Here is a 19,799-nt window from a genome sequence, read left to right as displayed (position 1 = left end):
ATGTATATATGTATGCGTCCGTTCATCAATTTATATACCCACTCATTTCAAATACATGACTTTGGCTCACAGAAATGAAGACTATATAAAAACTATACAAGAATCATGTCTAAGAATGATATTAAAAAAATCATATAACAACACAGTCAGTAGCAGAGGTATAACAAGGACCACCACCAACATTCAGCATAGCCATCGTACAAGCTCTACCACATCCCCGGATTCTCAAGCTTGATGGTCAAACCAATTCTTTGATGTCTTATGAAAGGCCAGTAGGCTTGGGGCCAATCTGTTCTCTGGGGAGATGATGCTCCAAAGCTACGTGTGAGGGCCAGGGGTGGTGATTCTTGGCTGTTTTCAAGCTTGCACTACAATTTTTGTGTGTGTCCTGCCTCCAAATAGGAAGAAGCTGCCTCTGGGTTTTGATCAGAGGGACCTGCGGAGGCTGTACGAAAGATACTTTGGGAATCTGGGGCAAATGTGGTATGGAACTGATGCCCAGTCAGGACTGAGAAGTCTCTGAGAACTTAATAGTCACTTTGTACTTACATTAAATGAAACCTCAAAAAGGAAGCAATTCCAATTAATTTCCTTTAGGAAGATAATAGCACGGTGAACTGTCCTTGCAGGCAGTCTCTTAACGCTGCAAATAAATCCCGTTTTTTATAGTGTGAAGCTAATGCAGTTTGGCCTGTCTCCAAAAGATATCACAAGCCGTTTTCTCCCTTGCTCATAAAATAAGCACAAAATATCCTCAAATGAGAACATCCACCTCAATCTGATTACCAGAGACAGAATAATATGTAGAAGGAAAGGATAATGCAATCATGAATATAGAAGCTGCTCTGGATTATAGGCAGAGATTCAACCTCAAGGCCAAACTTAAAAATCCATTTGGATGGGAGGGTTGTTGCTAGGAAGGAACCTTGCATTTTTTTAAAAATAGAAACACAGGGAAGTAGTTTTCACTGAATCAAACCATTGATCCATCCATCCAGTTCAATACTGACTGTGCTGAGTGTCAGCAGCTCTCTCGATTGCCATAACGTCGTGTTCCAGGCAGTTGGGCCTCTCTGGAGATGCCTCAAATTAAACCAGCAATATTGGTGTATGAGAATGAAAGGCTGACTTTGATTTGCCAGGAGAGATTTGACGTTGCTGGAAAATGGGCAACTGTATCTCCCAGCACCCTTGCCAGCAATAATTCCAGATACAGTCTGCACATATTTCATTCCAAGGCTAGACTTTTCATTTCAGACATGATTGTTTTTGGAATGGAGGCAGTGTTAGAATGATGCTCTTCCTGCATCCTGTACGGGGCAGGTCCTGCCTCTCTTCTTTGCTAGATTTGAGCTAAGCCCAATGCCTTAGGAATGACTAAACCATGCTTTTTTGTGTTGAGGTCCTAACTGGGTGGGAAATTGTTTTCCCTTCTCTCTTTCATGTTTCCTAGGGAAGTGTCCATCAGGGTGGCACCACTACGAGGGTACTGCCAGTTGCTACAGGGTGTACTTAAATGGAGAGAACTACTGGGATGCTGTGCAAACATGTCAGAAGGTGAATGGTTCCCTGGCCACCTTTACCACTGACCAGGAGCTGAAATTCATTCTTCAGCAAGAGTGGGACTCCGAAGAGAAGGCCTTTGGGAGGAAAGATCAACGCCGGTGAGTGTGCGCGGAACGGCAGCATTTCATTGGGAAACAAAACCACTTCTTCTTTTGGATTTTGGATGGGTATGTTTTCTTCCTTGCAGTAAGCTGCTAACTGAGCAACAGGAGTCCTTGAGGTTTGCTTGCAAAGCTGCTGTGTGTCATTGCCTGCATCCTGTTTTTCAACATCGAGCCTTTCACATGTTTAATTCCCCCCCACCCCCCGCAACCCTTGGACAGGGTTTCAGGATTGAGTGGTAGGTCGAAGACACTTACCCCCACTGTTACACCAGAGGGGGTTTGGGGTGTGTGCACTGCACACAATGTTGGTGCTTCACCATTGACTCTGGCAGCTTCGGAAGCTCGAACTTTGTAGGTCAGCAATGTGAAGTTTGGCCTTTGCCTGCTTGTATCTCAGAGATTACTATCCCCTTTTAATTCGTATTCTGTTCAGGGTTCACCCAGAGCAGTGTTTCTCAAACTTGGCAACTTGAAGGTGGGTGGACTTCAACTCCCAGAATGCCCCAGCCAGCCATGCTGTGGTGGATGAGCCGTTTTGTCCAAGTATCTTATCTCACATTGCACGTTCCTCCATCTGTTGACCACTGTTTCTGCTTCCTTGTTAACGTTTGTTCAACGCAATGCAAAAAAAGTCTTGACAAACACATCATTCGTCATCCTTGCTGAGTAAAGCAAAGGCGAACACCAATTTGTGGCATCTTATTTGATTGCAGCGATGCCTTTAGGCCTTCAGATGTCCCATTAAGATGACAGAGGACCTTGTAAATTCATCTTGGGGAACTTGGTGCTTACGATCGACTGGTCCCACCACCCTGGCAGCTATCTTGTCAAAATGCTTAACCTTCTCAAGGCTCAAAACGAGACCTCTGCTTTTCAGCTCACCGGTTCCTCATTTTATTAATTTTATTCATCACGTTCCTGATTTGTGGTATGCAAAATGTTTAGATTTGAACCGGTTCAAATTTGAAATGCCATACCCTATTTGAGAAACAGTTGCTTCGAGGGCAGGATGGGATGTTCTGACCTCAAAGTGGGGTGCTTCAAGTTTGGGGTAGTTCTTACGAAATGTTTTGCGCACTCTTGGGGCTTTCATTAACTGCTTGTTACATGCGAGACAAATTCTGAACCTCTGTTTCTGAAATTCCTTGCATTATTTTTTTGTATTAACTTTCCAACGCAGTCTTTTATCCTCACTGAAGTTTTCTGACCCGTCTTTTTCCCACCCCTAAATTTCCAATGGAAGGTTCTGGGTTGGATATCAGTTTGTCGTCACCAACCGGAATAACTCTCTTGAAGGCCACTGGGAGGTCGCTTATAAAGGTAGGTTTCCCAAAGGAGGCTGAATCTTTGTGCTTCTTAGCTAAAATTCGAACCTGATCAAACTCCTTGTTCCTGCAGCTTGAATACGCTTTATCTCTCCCCATGTATTTAATAATTTCCTACTTTTGTTACATGAAACGTTATAAACTGGTGCTAACTTCCAGGGGGGCTGGAAGGCATGACCAAGGTTTTCAGGACAAAGTTCAAGCTATAAGCATTAGGGGAAATGAGTTACAAAAATGCACAGACTAGGGAAATGTGTATAGGAATATTTTGCCCACTGGGAGAAACGCCAAACTCCCTAATCACCCTATGGCCAGTATTTTTGGCTGAGTTTGCAGAACTGATGCAGAAACCAAATGAAAACTAGCTAACGTATCAGTGAGGAAAATGAGAAGTCAAATCAAAGCAGCATGGATCAATCCTTTGTATTTCTTATAAAGGCTTTTTACAGGTAGTCCTTGCTTAAGAGCCACAATTGAGCCTGGAATTTTGGTTGCTAAGCAAAGCAGTCATTAAGTGAATCTGACCCAATTTTATGACCTTTTTTGCAATGGTTGTTAAGCGAATCACCTTGTTAGGTGAACCATGTGGTGTTAAGCGAATCACGCTTTCCCCCATTGATTTTGCCAGCCGGGAGGTAGAAAACGGTGATCTCATGACCATGGGACCCTGTGATGGTCATAAATATGAACCGGTTGCCAAGTGCCCAACTTATGATCATGTGACCGTGGGGATGCTGCAACAGTCATAAGTGTGAAGACCAGTTGTGAGCCGTTTTTTCCAGCACCGTTGTAAGTCGGAACGGTCACTAAGCAAATGGTTGTTAAGTGAGGACTACCTGTAATATTTTCCAGCATATGGTAAAGCGGATTGCGCAGCAGAGTGTAACCTACCCTCTTCCTCTGTTTTGTCATCTCAGGCTCGTCAGAAGTATTTTTGCCCCCTAACCCTACATTTAGTACATCTCTGTCTGAAAATGAAAACATCCTTTGTGCCCAATTTCAATGCTCCCATTTCCCAATTCTCCGGCACCATGGTTTTCACAGCTGGTATGCTGAAAACTGCTATGAAAAATCGTCCTTCCTCTGCAAGAGAAGTAAGTTGTCTGTTCTCCTTTTACGAACCTGGTGGATAAACTGGGAACCTGTTGGAAGAGAGTCGGCCAAAGTAAGGAAGTTGTTTTTTTTTCCCCCCCCGTTTCAGGCCAGACCTGTGTGGATATTAAAGATAATATTGTCGACGAAGGCTACAACTTCACCCCCAAAGGGGACGACCCCTGCTTAAGTTGCACGTGTCACAACGGCGAGCCAGAGATGTGCGTGGCAGCACTGTGCGAGCGGCCGCAGGGCTGTCAGCATTATCTCAAGGACCCCAAGGAGTGCTGCAAATTTACCTGTTCCGATCCTGGTATGTGTTTCTCCTGGCAGGCAGCAGATGAAATTGATTCCTCCTCTTCAGCCTCCCTCCTCCCTCTTGATCTTGCATCTCAGATAGATCTTTTTTTTTTTCTTATCATCTCCTTACTCGTTTACTTACATCAAGTCTATGCCCAACCCTTTTAGCGCTTATGCCTAGAAGTGCGCGAAATGTTTCGAATTTGAAATGTTTCAGGACTGAAACTCTCCATCTTGAGTTCAAATGCGTTTTTTTTCACATTGGAGCCCGGTTGTCTCAGCCATTCGGGACGTGTCTCAAGAGCAATGCCACGGTCTTGAGTTCCAGACAGGAGCGGTTCAAGCAACTTGTTTGAAATCCATACAGCTGAACGATGGGAGGAGATGGGCGGGGATAAATTTAATGCATACATACATTTAATAAATAAATAGAAGATACCCAAAAGTCCTCTGCAGCCTGCCGAACTCTTAAGATTGGTTTCGAGTTCAGTGGTCTTAGAGCAGATGTGCATGTATTAATTTAGAGGTCTGATTTTGCCCATTCCAATGACTGGTAAGTTACCTTCTTCTGGGACTGAAATACTGTCTGGTTGAGACCCCCTTTCTCAGATACAAGTGCTGCTGTTTTTTTCCTGCTGAGGCATAGCTCAACAGTGTGTGATCTCGCTTAACAAATTTATTTACTTACTTATTTAAAAGATTTGCACATCCGCCCATCTTAGAACACAACTCTGGGTGGCTCACAACAAGAATAAAACCGACCAATAATAAAAACCTTAAAAGAAGGAAACTGGAGCCTCAGCCTTGGGTACCCCCAACAAACCCATTCACAAGCTTCCATCTCACCCTTTCTGCATTGGGGTTGCATGCAGAGGTGATGAACTCACCTAAACACATACTGTCTTCGAGTTTGATATTCATTTTATTATATATCTCTGCCCTGTATTTTATCTTATACTATTGTGTTTTTTTTTATCCCTGCTTTATCTTACCTGACTATATTTTATCTAATCTCACCGTAGCTTATCTTATCTTATTTTATTGTATCTTACCTTATTTCATTTAATTGTATTTTTCTGTGGCTGATACCTGTGCTTTGATACGGTCAATTGACTTATCCATAGAATATGATTACCCTACCCCAGTGGTGATAGACTCCCATCTAAATGTGATTCAGAGTATCGAGAAGATATTTATGTAGAGGAGTACAGAGGTGTCTTGAAGAAAATATACGACAGCTGTTCGTAAAAGATGAGCTCAGTCCGGGAAAACAGGAAAGCATGAGAAAGAACCTCAAGATACCCCACTTTGACTGTCTCTGGTTAAGAGAGAGGGAAGGGGAAATGACGTCAGGCTTTCAAGATCCTCCTATCTCAACTGAGGTCTAGCATTGCTTGTGATGTCTCTTTCTTGACCTGGCCTGCCTCCCAAGGGCTGGCACATTATGACTTTTGGAAACTCTTGCTGCGCATCCTCATGCTCAGATGTCCAAATGCAGATGTTTCCAACAAAACTATTCCATTAGTGCTCCAGCAAAACCAAAAAAAGATCTATTGGTGGTAGAATGATCTTTTTTTAAAAAAACAAACAAAAAAAAAACAACCTTCCCTCTCCAGTTGGTTCAGAAGGGTGAACCCCAAGAGGTTTTGTCCTCTCCTCTCTCATGGGGGCCGTTCTCTTTCCCTCTTGCAGACGGCAACAGCCTGTTTGACTCCATGGCCAGCGGAATGCGTCTCATCGTCAGCTGCGTCTCTTCTTTCCTCATTTTGTCTCTCCTGCTGTTCATGGTCCATCGGCTGCGACAGAGACGCCGGGAGCGCATCGAATCCTTGATTGGAGCAAACCGTAAGTGTGGGTCGCCTTTTATGAAGGCCACTGGAAAGTTTGGGCGCCTCAAAGATGAGGGTTTCCATGGCCCGTCTCTGTAGACTTTCAGAAGTTGGGGTTGAGCAGCTGCCGCCAGGAACCCCCTTTCCAGCAAAAGTAGGTGTCTAAATAATCTTTCTAAAAGGGTGGCCTGCAGAAGACTCTCCCTCCCCGCCGAGCTTGTGAGGCCAAACACTTCTGCTCTGTTTTGCAATTGTTTGTAAGAGTCAAATGTTTATGTCTGACCTTGCACGTGTTAAAGGCCCTTGTTTCACCTCTTGAAATCCCTGCACGCCCTCCTCAAATGGGGGTTGGCCCTGTCTGCTCATAGGGGGCAGCCCTTGGCATGCCACACAAAGCCAGGGGTGGTTCTCTGTTTGAGCCGCTTTGGTGTAGCGGTGAAGGTGCTGGACTAGAAACCAGGAGACTTAAGTTCTAGTCTTCTCTTTGATATGAAAGTGTAATGGGGCGTGAGAATGACCTTGGGAGACAGGAGGAAGAGGCACAGCCTAGACAATGGGCTGATAAGAGAGATCTGAGCCCAGAGGAGGGATGAGGGTGGAGAAAGCCTCTCAGAAGGGGCCCTCCCTAGTTCCCTGGAAAGTAAAGGCAGGGAAGGAGGGAGCACTTTCAGATTAGCAAGATTCTCTTCCTGCAACCTTACAAGAAAGGTAGCATTAGTACTCACTAGACAACCTGTGGCCTGTTGGGTCGTCGTTCCAGAGATATTTCCTTACCAGATTCCTCAATGCCTTCAACAGTGGCAGAGCTGCTAATGTACTGGAAAAGTTCTTAACAATTCAGGGAGAGATGGATCTGCCTTGCAAGTAGCCACTGTTGAACAGTATATCCCAGTCAAACATCGGGAGTTGACCTCAGGAAATGTTTTATGGCATTCTGTATAGAAAAGAGGCATCGACGGTTCTGAATATTTAATTACACTTGCATAGGCAGGAAAAAAAATACCCAGCTTAATATTGGTGGTAAAGTTATCATCCAAAACCAGGCCTTGAGGTTGGCACCATAGTCTTGCTTTCACCTTGATCTCCATTCCTTCATTTTGTAAGCGTTGTAAGATGACCCCTTTCCCGGACATATTTACACCTTGTTATCTGCCTTCTGTCCCAACAACGGTCTTCCTTAATTCTGTGCAGTTTTCTGCTGACACAGGAAACATGACTTAAACAGAAAAATCAGAGTCTTCGCTAAGAAGACCTACTTGGAAAGTAAAAGTTAAAATTCTTTCCACCGTTTTTGAGGGCTGAAGAGAAAAAGCTCCACTATTCCACTTTAAACTGGAGGCTTTGCAGAATGAATGAAAAGAAGTCGTAAGGACGATGTTTGATGGGTCTTGTATGTCCTCCTCCTGCCCCCCTTTTGCAGTGCACCACTTCAACCTGGGCCGCAGGATGCCTGGTTTTGATTATGGTCCAGGTGGCTTTGGAACGGGACTCACTCCTCTGCATCTTTCTGATGATGGTGAAGGTGGAGCGTTCCACTTCCATGACCCGCCTCCACCCTACACAGCTTACAAATACCCAGATATTCAACATCCAGATGACCCACCACCACCTTACGAAGCTTCCATCAACCCAGACAACGTCCTTTGTTCTCCAGGTATTGTTCTCTGCTTGGAATTCTTGCCCAACTCCCTCCTGTTGACATTGGCTTCGGTGTTTCCCATTCGGCCTTCAATAAAGAATTAATTTGGAGTACCAGAAGTCTAGCGAGGGTCACTCAGCGGCAGAGTGCCGGTTTTGAAGGTAGAAAGTGTCCAGTTAATTCTCCGGCGTCCTTTGGTAGGTCCTGAAAAATCCTCTGCTTGCAACCCTAAGAGCTTGTTGTGTCTATCTGCATATATCCAGGAGAATGTTGGAGATTCAGATGTAGTTAGACAACTGCCACTTCCCTAGTCTTGGTGTGGACCACTCTGCCTTCCTGATATACTCCAGAATTTTAGCAATGGTGATATGGGCTGGGGAGTTGAACTCCATGTATCGGGGGCTCACACAGGATGGTATCACAGGATCCCAGTCTACAAAAGTCAGCAGTAAGGGTCTGGAAGTAGCTGACAACATAAGGGGATGCATTTGGGGCTTGACTCCTCCTCCCTTTCCATTTCTAGATGGGGTCCATTCCCAGATGGGGCCAAACGCTCAGCTGTCACTAGGAAATGCCGACACGTCTCTGCCGCTCCCTGATGAATCTCTTCCTCCTTCAGTTGGCCCATCCCCGATGGAGCTTGAGAGCTCAGCTGACAGCAGCACCCTTCTCGTCCTACCAGACACCCCTTTAAGTGAAAGCACACTTTCGGAGAACCTTGCCGGCGGCCGTCACAGTCACTGTTCTCTTAATACCATTGTATAAAGGAAACAAAATCAAAACGAAAGACCCCTTCCTGCCGGCCAGAAATAAACGTCGAGCGACTCTTTGCACAGCAGATGTACAAGTGGATGCTTAATTCACGGACTGAAGTTCAGAAATAAACTCTGTGTCTTGCTTTCCGAATTCTCCTTTTAGCTGAACCTCGAACCTGTTGGCTGGGGCAGTCCTTTCCCATTCCTGCGTTGCCCTCTTCAAAAGAAGAAGAACCAAGTTGTGAAAACGGTGTGTTTTTTTTTTTCTTCCCCCTATTGGCAGTGGAAAAAGAGCAGAAGATGTTGAGTTTTTAATTTTTTTTTTAAAAAAAGGAGGAAAATTATGGAGAGATTTTGGGGAGGGGCTGGAGAAAGGGGATCATTCTTTTCCTCACCTTGTAAATCGTGGAAGGGAAGGACCACACGATGAACTTTACATGCAGAAGCTTCTTGGATGCCAGGGCTTTAGGATCTGCGAGAAACAGATTCTGAAAGAAATGGAAGAGTGTGTGGCTGATCACTTTGGATCTCCTGCGTTACCAGTCTTGGTTTGGCTAACCTTCACGTACAGAAGACTAGACTTCGGGCTGTTGGGTATCTGAACAGCTTGCAGAACCCTCGTCATTTGAAACCTGAGCCCAAGGAGAAAGAGACAGGCAGTGGGGCCCATAAAGTCTTCATCTTCATGTGGCTTCCACCCCTGGTTGGAAAGAAGGACTATATGGGTTTATTGAATACTTGTTTGTTTCCCGGAAGTAGGCACTAAGGTCCAAATCAACAATCTGCTCGCTTCGCCATAAGACGTTTGATATTCAACTGGGTCATTTTAACTCAGTGACTTGTAAATGAGCTCCCCCCCCCTTCTCTCTTCATTATTAATTGGGGTATTGACTTTTGAGACTGAGACGGTGTGGGGGTACCAAATTTCCAAGAAAAAAAGATGCGATTGGACCAGTCAGTCCACGTTTGATTTGCTCTTTCCCTGTTAATTTGCTTTTCATTCTCAGTCGTTAGATTTCATGTTTTCTTTATACTGCAGGATTCATTTGACGCTTTATGTTGTTGTTATAACAGGAGACAGCAAAGATTAGAAAACAGATCATACAGAATCTTGGTTTCCTCACAAACCTTAGCAAAAGCTGTCCTGTTGTTCATTATGACCTATCTGGAGTTTGGAATTTGACCCGCTTGGAGATGCGTGAAGCCAGAAACCCTCAGTAATATTCCAGCTGGAGTCTCTGAGAGGGGCATCTCCAATTTGAAAGGTCAAGGGATCTGTCCCCTAGAACATCCACTCACCCTTCCCACTGAGAGATCTCGGTGAGAACTTGTAAATACTGAGTTGATTTCAAATGTAGCCAAGCAGACCTATCGCTAGCCTCTTGCCTCCTGAGTAGGCTGCCCAGATTTAGTTAGCAGAGACTTGACTTCCAATCCTTCATTTGTGTGTTCCTGTTGCCTTATGAAAGGCAAGGAGGAGGTCTAGAGGGACAGGAGAGACACATGCAACATATGGTTCAGTGCTTAACGTGTCAGGGTGCCTTCTCATTTCAACTGAACCTTTTCCTCACCCTTCTTTTGCATTTGGTATCTTTCCTGATGTAATACTGATGGTGGGTTGGCTTTTCGGCCAATTCCATGAGTGTGTCCACTGTGCAGGCCATTTTACAAGAGGGTTCTAGCTTGGTAAATAACACTCGCAGATTTCCTTGCAGAAAATCCCAGACTTAATCTTCCACATGTCCAGGGATTGCTTGGGAAGACTCCAGCTGAAAATCTTGGAAAGTGGTCGCCCATCAGCGTAGACCACAGTGATCTTGACTTGACTCGGTAGAAAGCCAACCCAATTGCTCTTATGGTGGGTGGTACTTGCTTGCAAACAATCATGAATCCATTAGAATTTCATTTTACGGTACAACAATCACGTTGCTAGGCAGTTGCATCTAGACAATACTTTCCCTCGGAAGTTGTGGTAGGTACAGCTTAGGTAGAACTGCACAGCTCCCCTTTACTGACCTCACAGGCTTTCTTTGATCTTGCCCCATGGGATATGGAAGTTTGATTGAAAAATGGTTCTCCTCACCAACCTCAGAGACACTAAGAAGCTACTAAGTGGCCAACACTTTCCCAGCCATTTTGCCCAGAGGCCCGGAATGAGCCAGAGACTTAAATCTCTCTTTGGATGAGCGTGGAAATTGCCACGTGACACTGGAGGAAAACCAGCCCTGTGGATTCTTCTCTCTCCCACTCCTACTCCCGTCCCGTTTCCTGGCTGTCTCAAACTGGTAGCAAAGGCAGAATTCTCTCTTCTTCCCAAAGTCTGTGGTCAGAATTGTGGATCCAGGGCAGATACTGAGCATTTCTGAAGTATGAAAAAAATAAAATAAAAAGCGGGTTATGTGCGTTTTTAGCACACTCATCAGTTTTATACATTGTACGTACTGACTTCTTTCCTTGGTTTTATATGTGTAAGTGTGAGTGGGCTTGGGTGAGAGTTTGTGATCTTGAGCAAAGCACAAGAGCAACACAAGATTGGAAGCTGAGGCCCAGGCAGCAAGTCCGTGCAAGATGATGAGAGTGTAGGAAGAAACAGGCAGATCCAGAGCTAGTGGTACCATTTAGTTTTGAAACTGCAAAATCCTTACATTTTTTTTTTTTGTTGAAAAATTCCCTTCCCTGAAATCAAGAGTTTTGCACCAGATTATTCTTTGGTTCATCACCACTCCTACACCACTTAGATGTGAGTGCTGATGGCTCCCTTAAATTTTCCATGTTGAAATAAAATTTAAAAATGCTTACTGGATGGTTGGGATACAGTTCCCACCACACTCAGCCAATTTGCTGAATCTCTCTCGTGGCAGTCGATTGCTATTTCTTACCATAAAGCAGATTTTTGCTCCCAGGGCTGGGAAGGCCATTTTCCATCTTACAAACTTTGTTTGACACGTCCTTCGGTTTTTGCTGTCAGTTTCTTAGAGAAGATGTTTCTCCGTGGGTGTGATTCTTTTTTTTTTTTTTGCTTTTTATTGGGGAGTACACAGCATAGAGGTCAGGATTCCCTCCTCATAAGACCTGGATGTTTTGCCTGAATGTGTCTTTTGGAAAAAAAAATGCTCCATTGAATCCAATTCTTGGTTTGTTTTTATTCTCAAGTGGTACAGATATCCTAATAAACAAGGGATAGAGTTATGGTACGGAGGTTGGAGGGCTGAGGTTAAAATCCACTGCATTTCGATGAGGCTGGTACAGGTGGAGAGGAAGAAGGACCATATTGTCAACTTTCAGGTATCGGGAGAAATGACATGAACTAAAAAGTCATGGTTTGGTGAGAAACCACTGCTTGCCCATTCAGTTGCTCCACTGCCCATTATTTTGATTTCTCACAAAAACAAACCAGCTTGTTCAAGGCTGTAACGGGAAAGGTAGAACTGGAAAAATCTAGGGAGCTGTTACCATTTGCGGTCAGGCAAACAGATCTCTACAGGCCAACATTTGGACTCAATGTAAGGCACATTCCGATGTTCACAGCTCTTTTATAGCTACATCTTAATTTGAAAATTGGATGCCCAACTTTCTGAATGCTTGGGAAGTGTGAAGGATGTGCGTGTGCGCGTGAGCGTGGCAATAAATGAGTCACTGCTTTTTATTTTCTTTCGGAAGACATTTTTGGCCCTAGCCGAATTTGCCAGGTTATCATGATGTTGGTTTGTGGCTGAACTGAACTGTGGCCCGTGTGTGTAAACATAAGAGGAAAAAAAGTTTTGATATTTCATGGAATAGTATGTAGAAATGAAATTTGATACTGTAACAAGTTGGTCCCTGTGACATTTTATGTTCTAATATTTTGATTTTTTAAAAAAAATTATTTTGGGGAAGTGGTGGAGAAGGGTGGGTTGGGGTACTAATCTTTTTTCTCAAGATGCTGTGAGAGACATTCCATCTAGATGCCAAATAAATTGTGTTTTGTTGAGAGGAACCTATCTTCAACTTTTGTGTGTGTTTGTTCTGAGGGAAGAAAGTGAACACTAACTAATTCTAATAGTCCTTCCTGGTATAGAAGACCAGTTCTCAAAATGAGGTGCTTAAGAAGACTTAAAATTATTTTACATTTCTAACTTGAATTGATGCCATCGTGGAATTCACAGAGATAATCAGAAAGAGGTTTGTAAGTGGTCCCCCGTCCAAGCCCTGGTTATATTCAGGAAGGTGTCTTGGATGCCTCTTGATCTTGTCAGGGGCAAAAATGGAAGCTAATAGCAAGCCCAAATTATTTCAGCTTGCTGCTGTTAGTAGGGCATCCATCCATCCATTCATCCATTCTGTTGGAAGAATTCCTTCCCTATAGGTTGGCTTATCGCAAGCTTAAGGACTTAACTAGTGAAGGAGCCGCAACAAGAGGATTTGGTATGAAACTCCTGCAGGGCTAAATGGAGCAGCTGGAAAAAATTGAAACTCATTTTATTAGCGATGCTTAATATTGGCATTTTGCTGAAGTTTTCTTCAAGGGTTGGACATTCCCATCAATGTATCCTGGTGGGCTTTTTGCTGAAAATGGGGAAAAAATGAATTGGTGATTTATGGATTTGCTGATTAAAGAGGGTTGAATATGGGAAGAGGAGGACCATGTTGTAACTTTGAAGAGGGAGGCAAGAGAATGAATTGGTAGCGGCTGTAAAGAAGATTGGAAGTTGCTTCTTGAAATTTCATTTCTTTTCTACCTGAAGTGTCCTTTCTGCTTCTTCTTTTATCTTTTATTTCTTTTCTTAATTTTACTGGGTAAAAGTTCATGTTTATCTATTACTTATGTGAAAGTCTTTAATAAAAATTACATTAAAAAAAACCATTCCCATCAATGTACTAAGGCCTCGGGCAGAATTGCAGACGTCTCTGCCACCAACCCTGATTGCTGGTCCAGAGTGGGAAGTACTGGGTGGAATGGGCAAGACATCTGACCTGCCATAAAGCAATTACCTATCTTCTTCTTAAGTGCAGCTGGACACATTTTTAGTTGATCTGGTCAGAATCTCTTGATTTTTCTACCTTGGAGAGCTCCTGCAATACCCTTTCTCTAACTGCAGAGGGCAGTAGTATCAAATATATTCTTAAGCCATGAAGTTTTGTAAGATTTCAATGATATTGCTGTAAACAAACATGGAAATGAAATAAATGAACATGGCAGATTTTGACCCAACATAACTTTGGGGCTGTGGAGCCCAAGGTCAGGAGTGGGAAGAAAATTAAGGGATGTAAAGGAATTTAGAACTTGCTGCGGAGAAGGAATGAGAGGGGAGAAAGGAACGAACTGTAGGAGGGATTTGGAAAAGAGATAAAATGGTCCAAAGATAGAAGGAAGGGTGAGAAAAAACCTCAAGCAATCCCTCAATTTTGTTTCATATAAGTTGGGATAGGGAGAAACTTGGGGCAGTTTCAAGATCCTTTTAGTATATCTACAACAATAAAGTAGGATTCCTGGAATCCATGCTCTGCTTTTTGACCTGGCCTGCCTCAAAGGGTTAACAAGAGATCAAGGTGGATCAAGCTACTCCATCAGAACTTGACTTTGCCTGTCTCTGCCAGAAGAAAGGCTGGGATTTCATTGCTGGTTGCCCAAAGATGGCAAAGTGATGAGGAAGCCTGGCTTCTGCCAATGGCCAGGAAACAGGACAATTCTCTTCTGGGAAGGACATTGTGGTCCTTGCTCAGAGGCCTGAACTCCACTGCAATCTGTCCCTTGTCAGTTGACGTGAGACCACTGGAGTGGTGGCGATGGAAGAGAAGTCTCCCAGATGAACATTTACTTATTTATTTCTACTTGTCTACCACCAAAGCAATACAGACAGCAGCTTCCAAAACTTTCAGCAAAAGCATCTGTAACAGTTCATGCATCCACCCCAAAGATAAATAACCATTAATTGATAAAAGTTAAGCAATACCAGGATAAAATATAATAGTAGTGATAAGGGAAAATAAATCATGACGCAGAGTCACTGTAGAGTTAGGTGGCCTTAACACATTTCTAAAATAAACACAACATAAATAACAAAATCTAATAAAATAATGCCAACAATTAAATCTATCAAAACCCTTGCAATGAGTAATACCATGAGCCAAATCTGTCCTGCAGTTTCCCCAAAGTTTTGAAAGTGGCTTCTGCTTTTGACTGGAAACCTTATATGAACTTTTTGTTGAAAGAAGAAATCAAATTGATGATTTCTGGATTTGGGGATTAAAAGGGGCCAAAGAGGTTGGGGAAAAGTGTAAGATGATAATTACTCAGTAGAAGGAGGGGTGGAAGGCATAACTTTTTTCCATTCCTTTTCTCCTTTTTTTTTCTTTTGTATACTTTTACTCTATTGAAAAATTCTAATTAAAAATATATTAAGAAAGTGGCTTCTGCTTTTCAACTTCCTTGCTGGTGTGCTTTTGAATTTCTTTTGGATTTCTTTTCCTCCAGTTTTGAGCTTTGGGGTGGCACCGTGTGTTGGCTTTTTCTTCCTCCGTACATCTGAATCCTCTCAACCCATCTGTGAGACTTTGACCAAATCTTCCTCCTCTGAATCAAAAGAAAGAAAAGCTGATTATTCTCCCCCCATCCAACTGAATGGCAAACATTGGGGGAAAATGCAGGAGAAATTGTTAATCCGGCACGGGTAACATTAACAATGGAGATGTGTGGCCCTTGGAATAAATTTAAATCATAGCTCAAAACAATGGCTTCAAACAAATTGCAGTTGGCTGATATCATCCTGCAAACTTGGAAGGATCCAAAGATGTCCTCATATCCAACTGACAGTCCTGAATTATTGAGTTTGAGGTTAGTGGTTGGCTGTTTTGCACTGACAATCAACACAGCTGGTACTTTGTCTGCTGCTCAAAATATACATTGTAAATCACTACAATGCAGACCAGCATGCTGGCTGGGGAACTCTGGGAGTTGAAGTCCACACGTCTTAAAGTTGCCAAGTTTGAAAAACACTGGTGTAGACGAATGGTTCTCGGAAGCTTCCAAATTTTCTGCATATGGCGTGTTCTCTTTCCTCCTGTCCCCTTCAGAACGTAGAAGAAAAGCTTGAAACTTTTAAAACTTTGCTTCGTTGTGGCACAAGCTTTGTTGTGGGACAAGCACACATCAGGACAAATATTCATTCTTCCTGAATTGGTGATTTATGGATTTGGTGATTAAAAAGGGTTAAAGGGGAAGGGGAAAAATTAAGATGGCAGTGTAGAAGTCATAATTCTATGTTTTTTATTTCTCTTTTTCTACCTTATTTTTTCTTTAACTTTTTACACTTTTGTTGTACTGAAAAATTCATGTATGTTTGGTGAGCATAGGGTGTACATAGAAATACACATCTGATCCTTAGGAGAAACACCAATCTTTTAAACATCCATATTTCTACCCAGAATAACATCTGTACAGATGAATGACATCTACAGAGAAATGTAAAGGATTTGCCCTTGTAAAAAGAATGTCAGAGGGAGAAGGAAATAAAATAACGTTATATAATGAGTGAATGAATGAATGAATATCCTCTGAATACTGGCCCTTTTATGTCATATCGTAAATCAATGCTTTTCTCTCAAGTGGCAATTAAAACCTGGGATTGGGGGTTCTTGGCTGGCTTGCTAAGAGCATGTCTTCAAGGCAACTGGCTGGTCCTCCAGAGCTTTTGAAATGAAATGATTTTGAAGGAGAAGCATGGGGAATTACAGCCATGCTTTCTCTCTGATCTGGGATAAGTGAGGAAAACAAAGTCAAAATCAGAAAAGTCACCCTTACGGTGGTGGGGAGAGTACAGAAGATATGCTGAAGTGTTTGCTCATTTGTTAATGCATAGAATTATTCTTTTTCTCTTCCCCATCCACTGTGTTCTATTTCCGATATCTGCTCCAGCTCCTGCTTCATCAGATGTTGGCAGCTGGCTTTTTCAGAAGAACGTATTACTTATCCACTACTTCTGAATCCCAGAATAGGCACACTTCTCTGGGGAGAGGGCTGGGGCAGATACGTTCTTTCTATCCGTCTCCATTTCACCCATGCTGTTCTGGACCTGAGCTGTCTCCAAAAGGAAGGGATGTCCTTTCTTCCAAAGTTTCTACCATCATCTCCCTTGAGGTCTGCGAACATCTGAAATACCCTCCTCTCTCGTTCCCTCTCTTTACAGATCAGAGCTTTACAGACTTGGCTGCATTTCTCACCACCTGTTCCAACTCAGTTGGCTAACATTATGCTGAACTCCAGTAGGGAAAGTTCAGAGATATTCCCATCATGCATTTGGTTTTCATCTTCAGGAACGTTCCCTTTCCTGCCAACATTGCTTGGCTCCTGCTCTAACATTCCTTTGCTTGTCTTTTTATTTCTCTTCAGAAATAGTTTTTACCATCAGCAGGTGATTTTGTTCAACCTTAGTGGAAATATATGTATGTCTTAAAAAGTTTAGTATTTTATATAATTATTAGCATTTTATATAATTATTAATATTTTGTACTTGTTCTCTGCAGTCTTCATAGTCCTTTCATCTTCTCTCCTCTTCAGACTTCCTGTTTGAACTTCATCCATTTCCATGATTTTGTTGGCACAGACTTCTGATCTTTTCATTTGAAAGTAAGTTTAAGGGAATGGCACAACACTGGCTGAATCTTTTATCCACTGGACGCTTCATCCACCTTTCTGCTTCTCTTCTGTTGAATTTGGGTCTGCAAGCCCTTAAGACAGTGTTCCAGGTGTTATCACATTATCACATTTTCTTGTCCCAATTTCTTCCCCTTGGGAAAAGGGCCAGCATATTGATCTGAAACCTGGCGATCTCATATCACTAGCTTTGTTCTCTATGGCCACCTGAAAATTAAACACCCAATGTGGGTCTCCAGTTGTGAGACTGTTGCCCTCCATGCTTGGAGTGGGGAGAGGAAGTGTCCTAACAGCCAGGAACCACGCTGAGACGAGGAACAGGTCTCTAGTGTTTATTGCTGCTACATAAGACAGAATCCTAACAAACCGAAGAAGCGTGGGAAAAACCCAGACAGATAAACCCCAAAAGCTAAGGCAGGTCTGATCTGTGTCTCTTTGAATGGCTGCTTAATTCCTCAGTACTATGCATGCGTTTTCCCACCTGGATAGAGGCCCCCTCCTGCTCGCCATCAGTACTCATGACAGGAAGAGCCATTCTTGGGGCTGATTAGTTCCCTAGCCTTGCCGGGAGCGGTCTTACCCCTTTATGGGTTGAATTTGATCTGCTCTTACTTGGATTTTATTGTATTTTATATTTATTGATTATTGGTATTATTTATAATTTTATTGAATTTTAAATTGTTTTTTATTGTGAACCGCCCAGGGTCCCCCATGTGGGGGAGATGGGCGGTGATAAAAATATGATCGACTGATAAATAGATAGATAGATAGATAGATAGATAGATAGATAGATAGATAGATAGATAGATAAAATGCATGAGTGGATAACTGTGGTCCTTTGGGAGTTGCCAAGCAACACTCCTCAGCATCCCTCCCTGCTAGATATTGCTAGCTGGAATAGTCGGGAATTTAGCATCACCGGAAGGTCCACAGGTTGCTTGTCTGTGGTTCTAGAAAGCAACCTGGAGTCTTCTCAGGTTTTTCCCAACAGGCACAATGGAAGCTATTAGAGAAGCGCAGAAGAATCTAAGAACTTCTGGTAAGTAATTTTTATTAAAGAAAACTTAGGAAGCCGTAATGAAAGAATTCTAATGACTGCTGGGTTTTGAGCGCAAGCCCCAATCAAGATCCAAACTCTTTGCATCTCTTGCTTTTGTTTGTCCTACAGAAGAGGCTGCTTAGTCTCTTCTTTTGAACAGAAGGCCCTCTTTCCATCTGTCCCTTGTTTTGCAGTAGCCAGGTTTCTTATATTGTTTGTTTGTAACTAACAAACTCCTATAGGTATGTGTTCTTGCTTCCCCCAAACCTCACAACTGACAAAGACGGACTTTTTGTTTTCTATCTTTGGCTGCTTTCTTTCAACCCACATCTGTTGTGTTTGGCAGCAAACTTATGGAAGCTGTACTGCCTGCTGTTAAGCCAACTGCTCAGCTTTGCTCAGCCTGGGATTTGGAAGCACTTTGTGAATCAAGTTACCCTTTTTAACCAAGGTCAGCTGGTTCACATGGGAGGATGGGGACACAATTCTGTCTTACCCTACAGCAGTACATGCCCCATGATGTACATTCTAGATTTTCGCACATCCTTCTAAACTCAGGCTGTGTTTGATCTATGATTGGGTATTTTTAATAAACCAAACTAAATTCAGTCAATTAATTTAGCAAATTGGGGGATTTACACGACACCCAGGCAACCAGGAGCAACAAAACACAGCGGCTCCATTCCTTTAATACACAATGCCTAAACAAATAGACAATATGATGGCTTCAGGTGATGGTCTGTTTCACTGAACCTGCTAAGATAATGGTTGGGTTCACATGGCACTTTGAACCATGAACTACCCGCCCCCTTTTTTGCATAGATTAGTTGTCTAATCTGCCAGCGTGTTGGCAAATGCCCAAAAGTGGGACAATGCAGTAAGCCATAGTTCTATTAACCATAGGCAACTGTGTGGTGCAAATCTAGCCATTGCAGTATAATAAGCAATGGTTTAAGACTTAGTGTATTGGACAAAGTCAGTTCAATGCGCCTCATTTGGAAAATCATAGTTAAGCAAAACACAGCTTAGCGTCATGTGCAGCCAAACCACTGAAGTGGTTTATTAGACCATTAGCCAGATCTTCTGCATTCCATGGCCAAGTCTTTCTATAAAAAGCCATGGGCTGTTCCTGCCAACCCTCACCGAAAAATACCTTACAGGAGGATGTCTCAGCCAAGAAACTTTTTTAGTGATAATTGATGGGAGTCTGTGTGCCGAGCCAGCAAATGAATTTGCCAAGAACTGGCTTTGCTGAGTGCAGCTTGGCCCCTCCAGAATTACAGGGACACACAAAACAATTAAAGCCTGCTTGGACAGGTGGAGCTGCCAAGAGACTTTCCCTCTCCCTCCCGCCCCCGCACCATTCCCAATATTTCCTTTTAAAGAAAGGATAGATATATTGATCTTTGGGGCAGTCAAGGTCAAAACACAAGGAAGGAAACCCAAATTACCCAATTTAGTCTCTTTCTGGGGGATGCACTTTTTGGGAGCTCCCCAAAGGCCCATATTTCCCTGAAA

General features: G+C 43.0%; 1 protein-coding gene across 2 annotated transcripts in view; it reads left to right on the top strand.

Annotated features, from left to right (window-relative positions):
* Positions 1 to 12,590, top strand: part of DGCR2 (DiGeorge syndrome critical region gene 2) — a 41,595-nt gene extending 29,005 nt beyond the window's left edge. For both annotated transcript variants that reach the window (XM_063315774.1, XM_063315773.1), the window contains 7 exons: positions 1,454 to 1,664; positions 2,914 to 2,990; positions 3,913 to 4,089; positions 4,197 to 4,400; positions 6,080 to 6,232; positions 7,637 to 7,870; positions 8,379 to 12,590. In XM_063315774.1, the coding sequence (XP_063171844.1) occupies positions 1,454 to 1,664; positions 2,914 to 2,990; positions 3,913 to 4,089; positions 4,197 to 4,400; positions 6,080 to 6,232; positions 7,637 to 7,870; positions 8,379 to 8,620 (1,298 nt within the window). In that variant the 3' untranslated portion in view covers positions 8,621 to 12,590. The remainder of the gene's footprint in view (positions 1 to 1,453; positions 1,665 to 2,913; positions 2,991 to 3,912; positions 4,090 to 4,196; positions 4,401 to 6,079; positions 6,233 to 7,636; positions 7,871 to 8,378) is intronic.
* Positions 12,591 to 19,799: the final 7,209 nt, after the last annotated feature.

The sequence above is a fragment of the Candoia aspera genome, chromosome 15 (assembly GCF_035149785.1).
Source record: "Candoia aspera isolate rCanAsp1 chromosome 15, rCanAsp1.hap2, whole genome shotgun sequence".
Classification (NCBI taxonomy): domain Eukaryota; kingdom Metazoa; phylum Chordata; class Lepidosauria; order Squamata; family Boidae; genus Candoia; species Candoia aspera.
The sequence above is the reverse complement of the archived record's forward strand: the minus strand, read 5'-3'. Positions and strand labels throughout refer to the sequence as shown.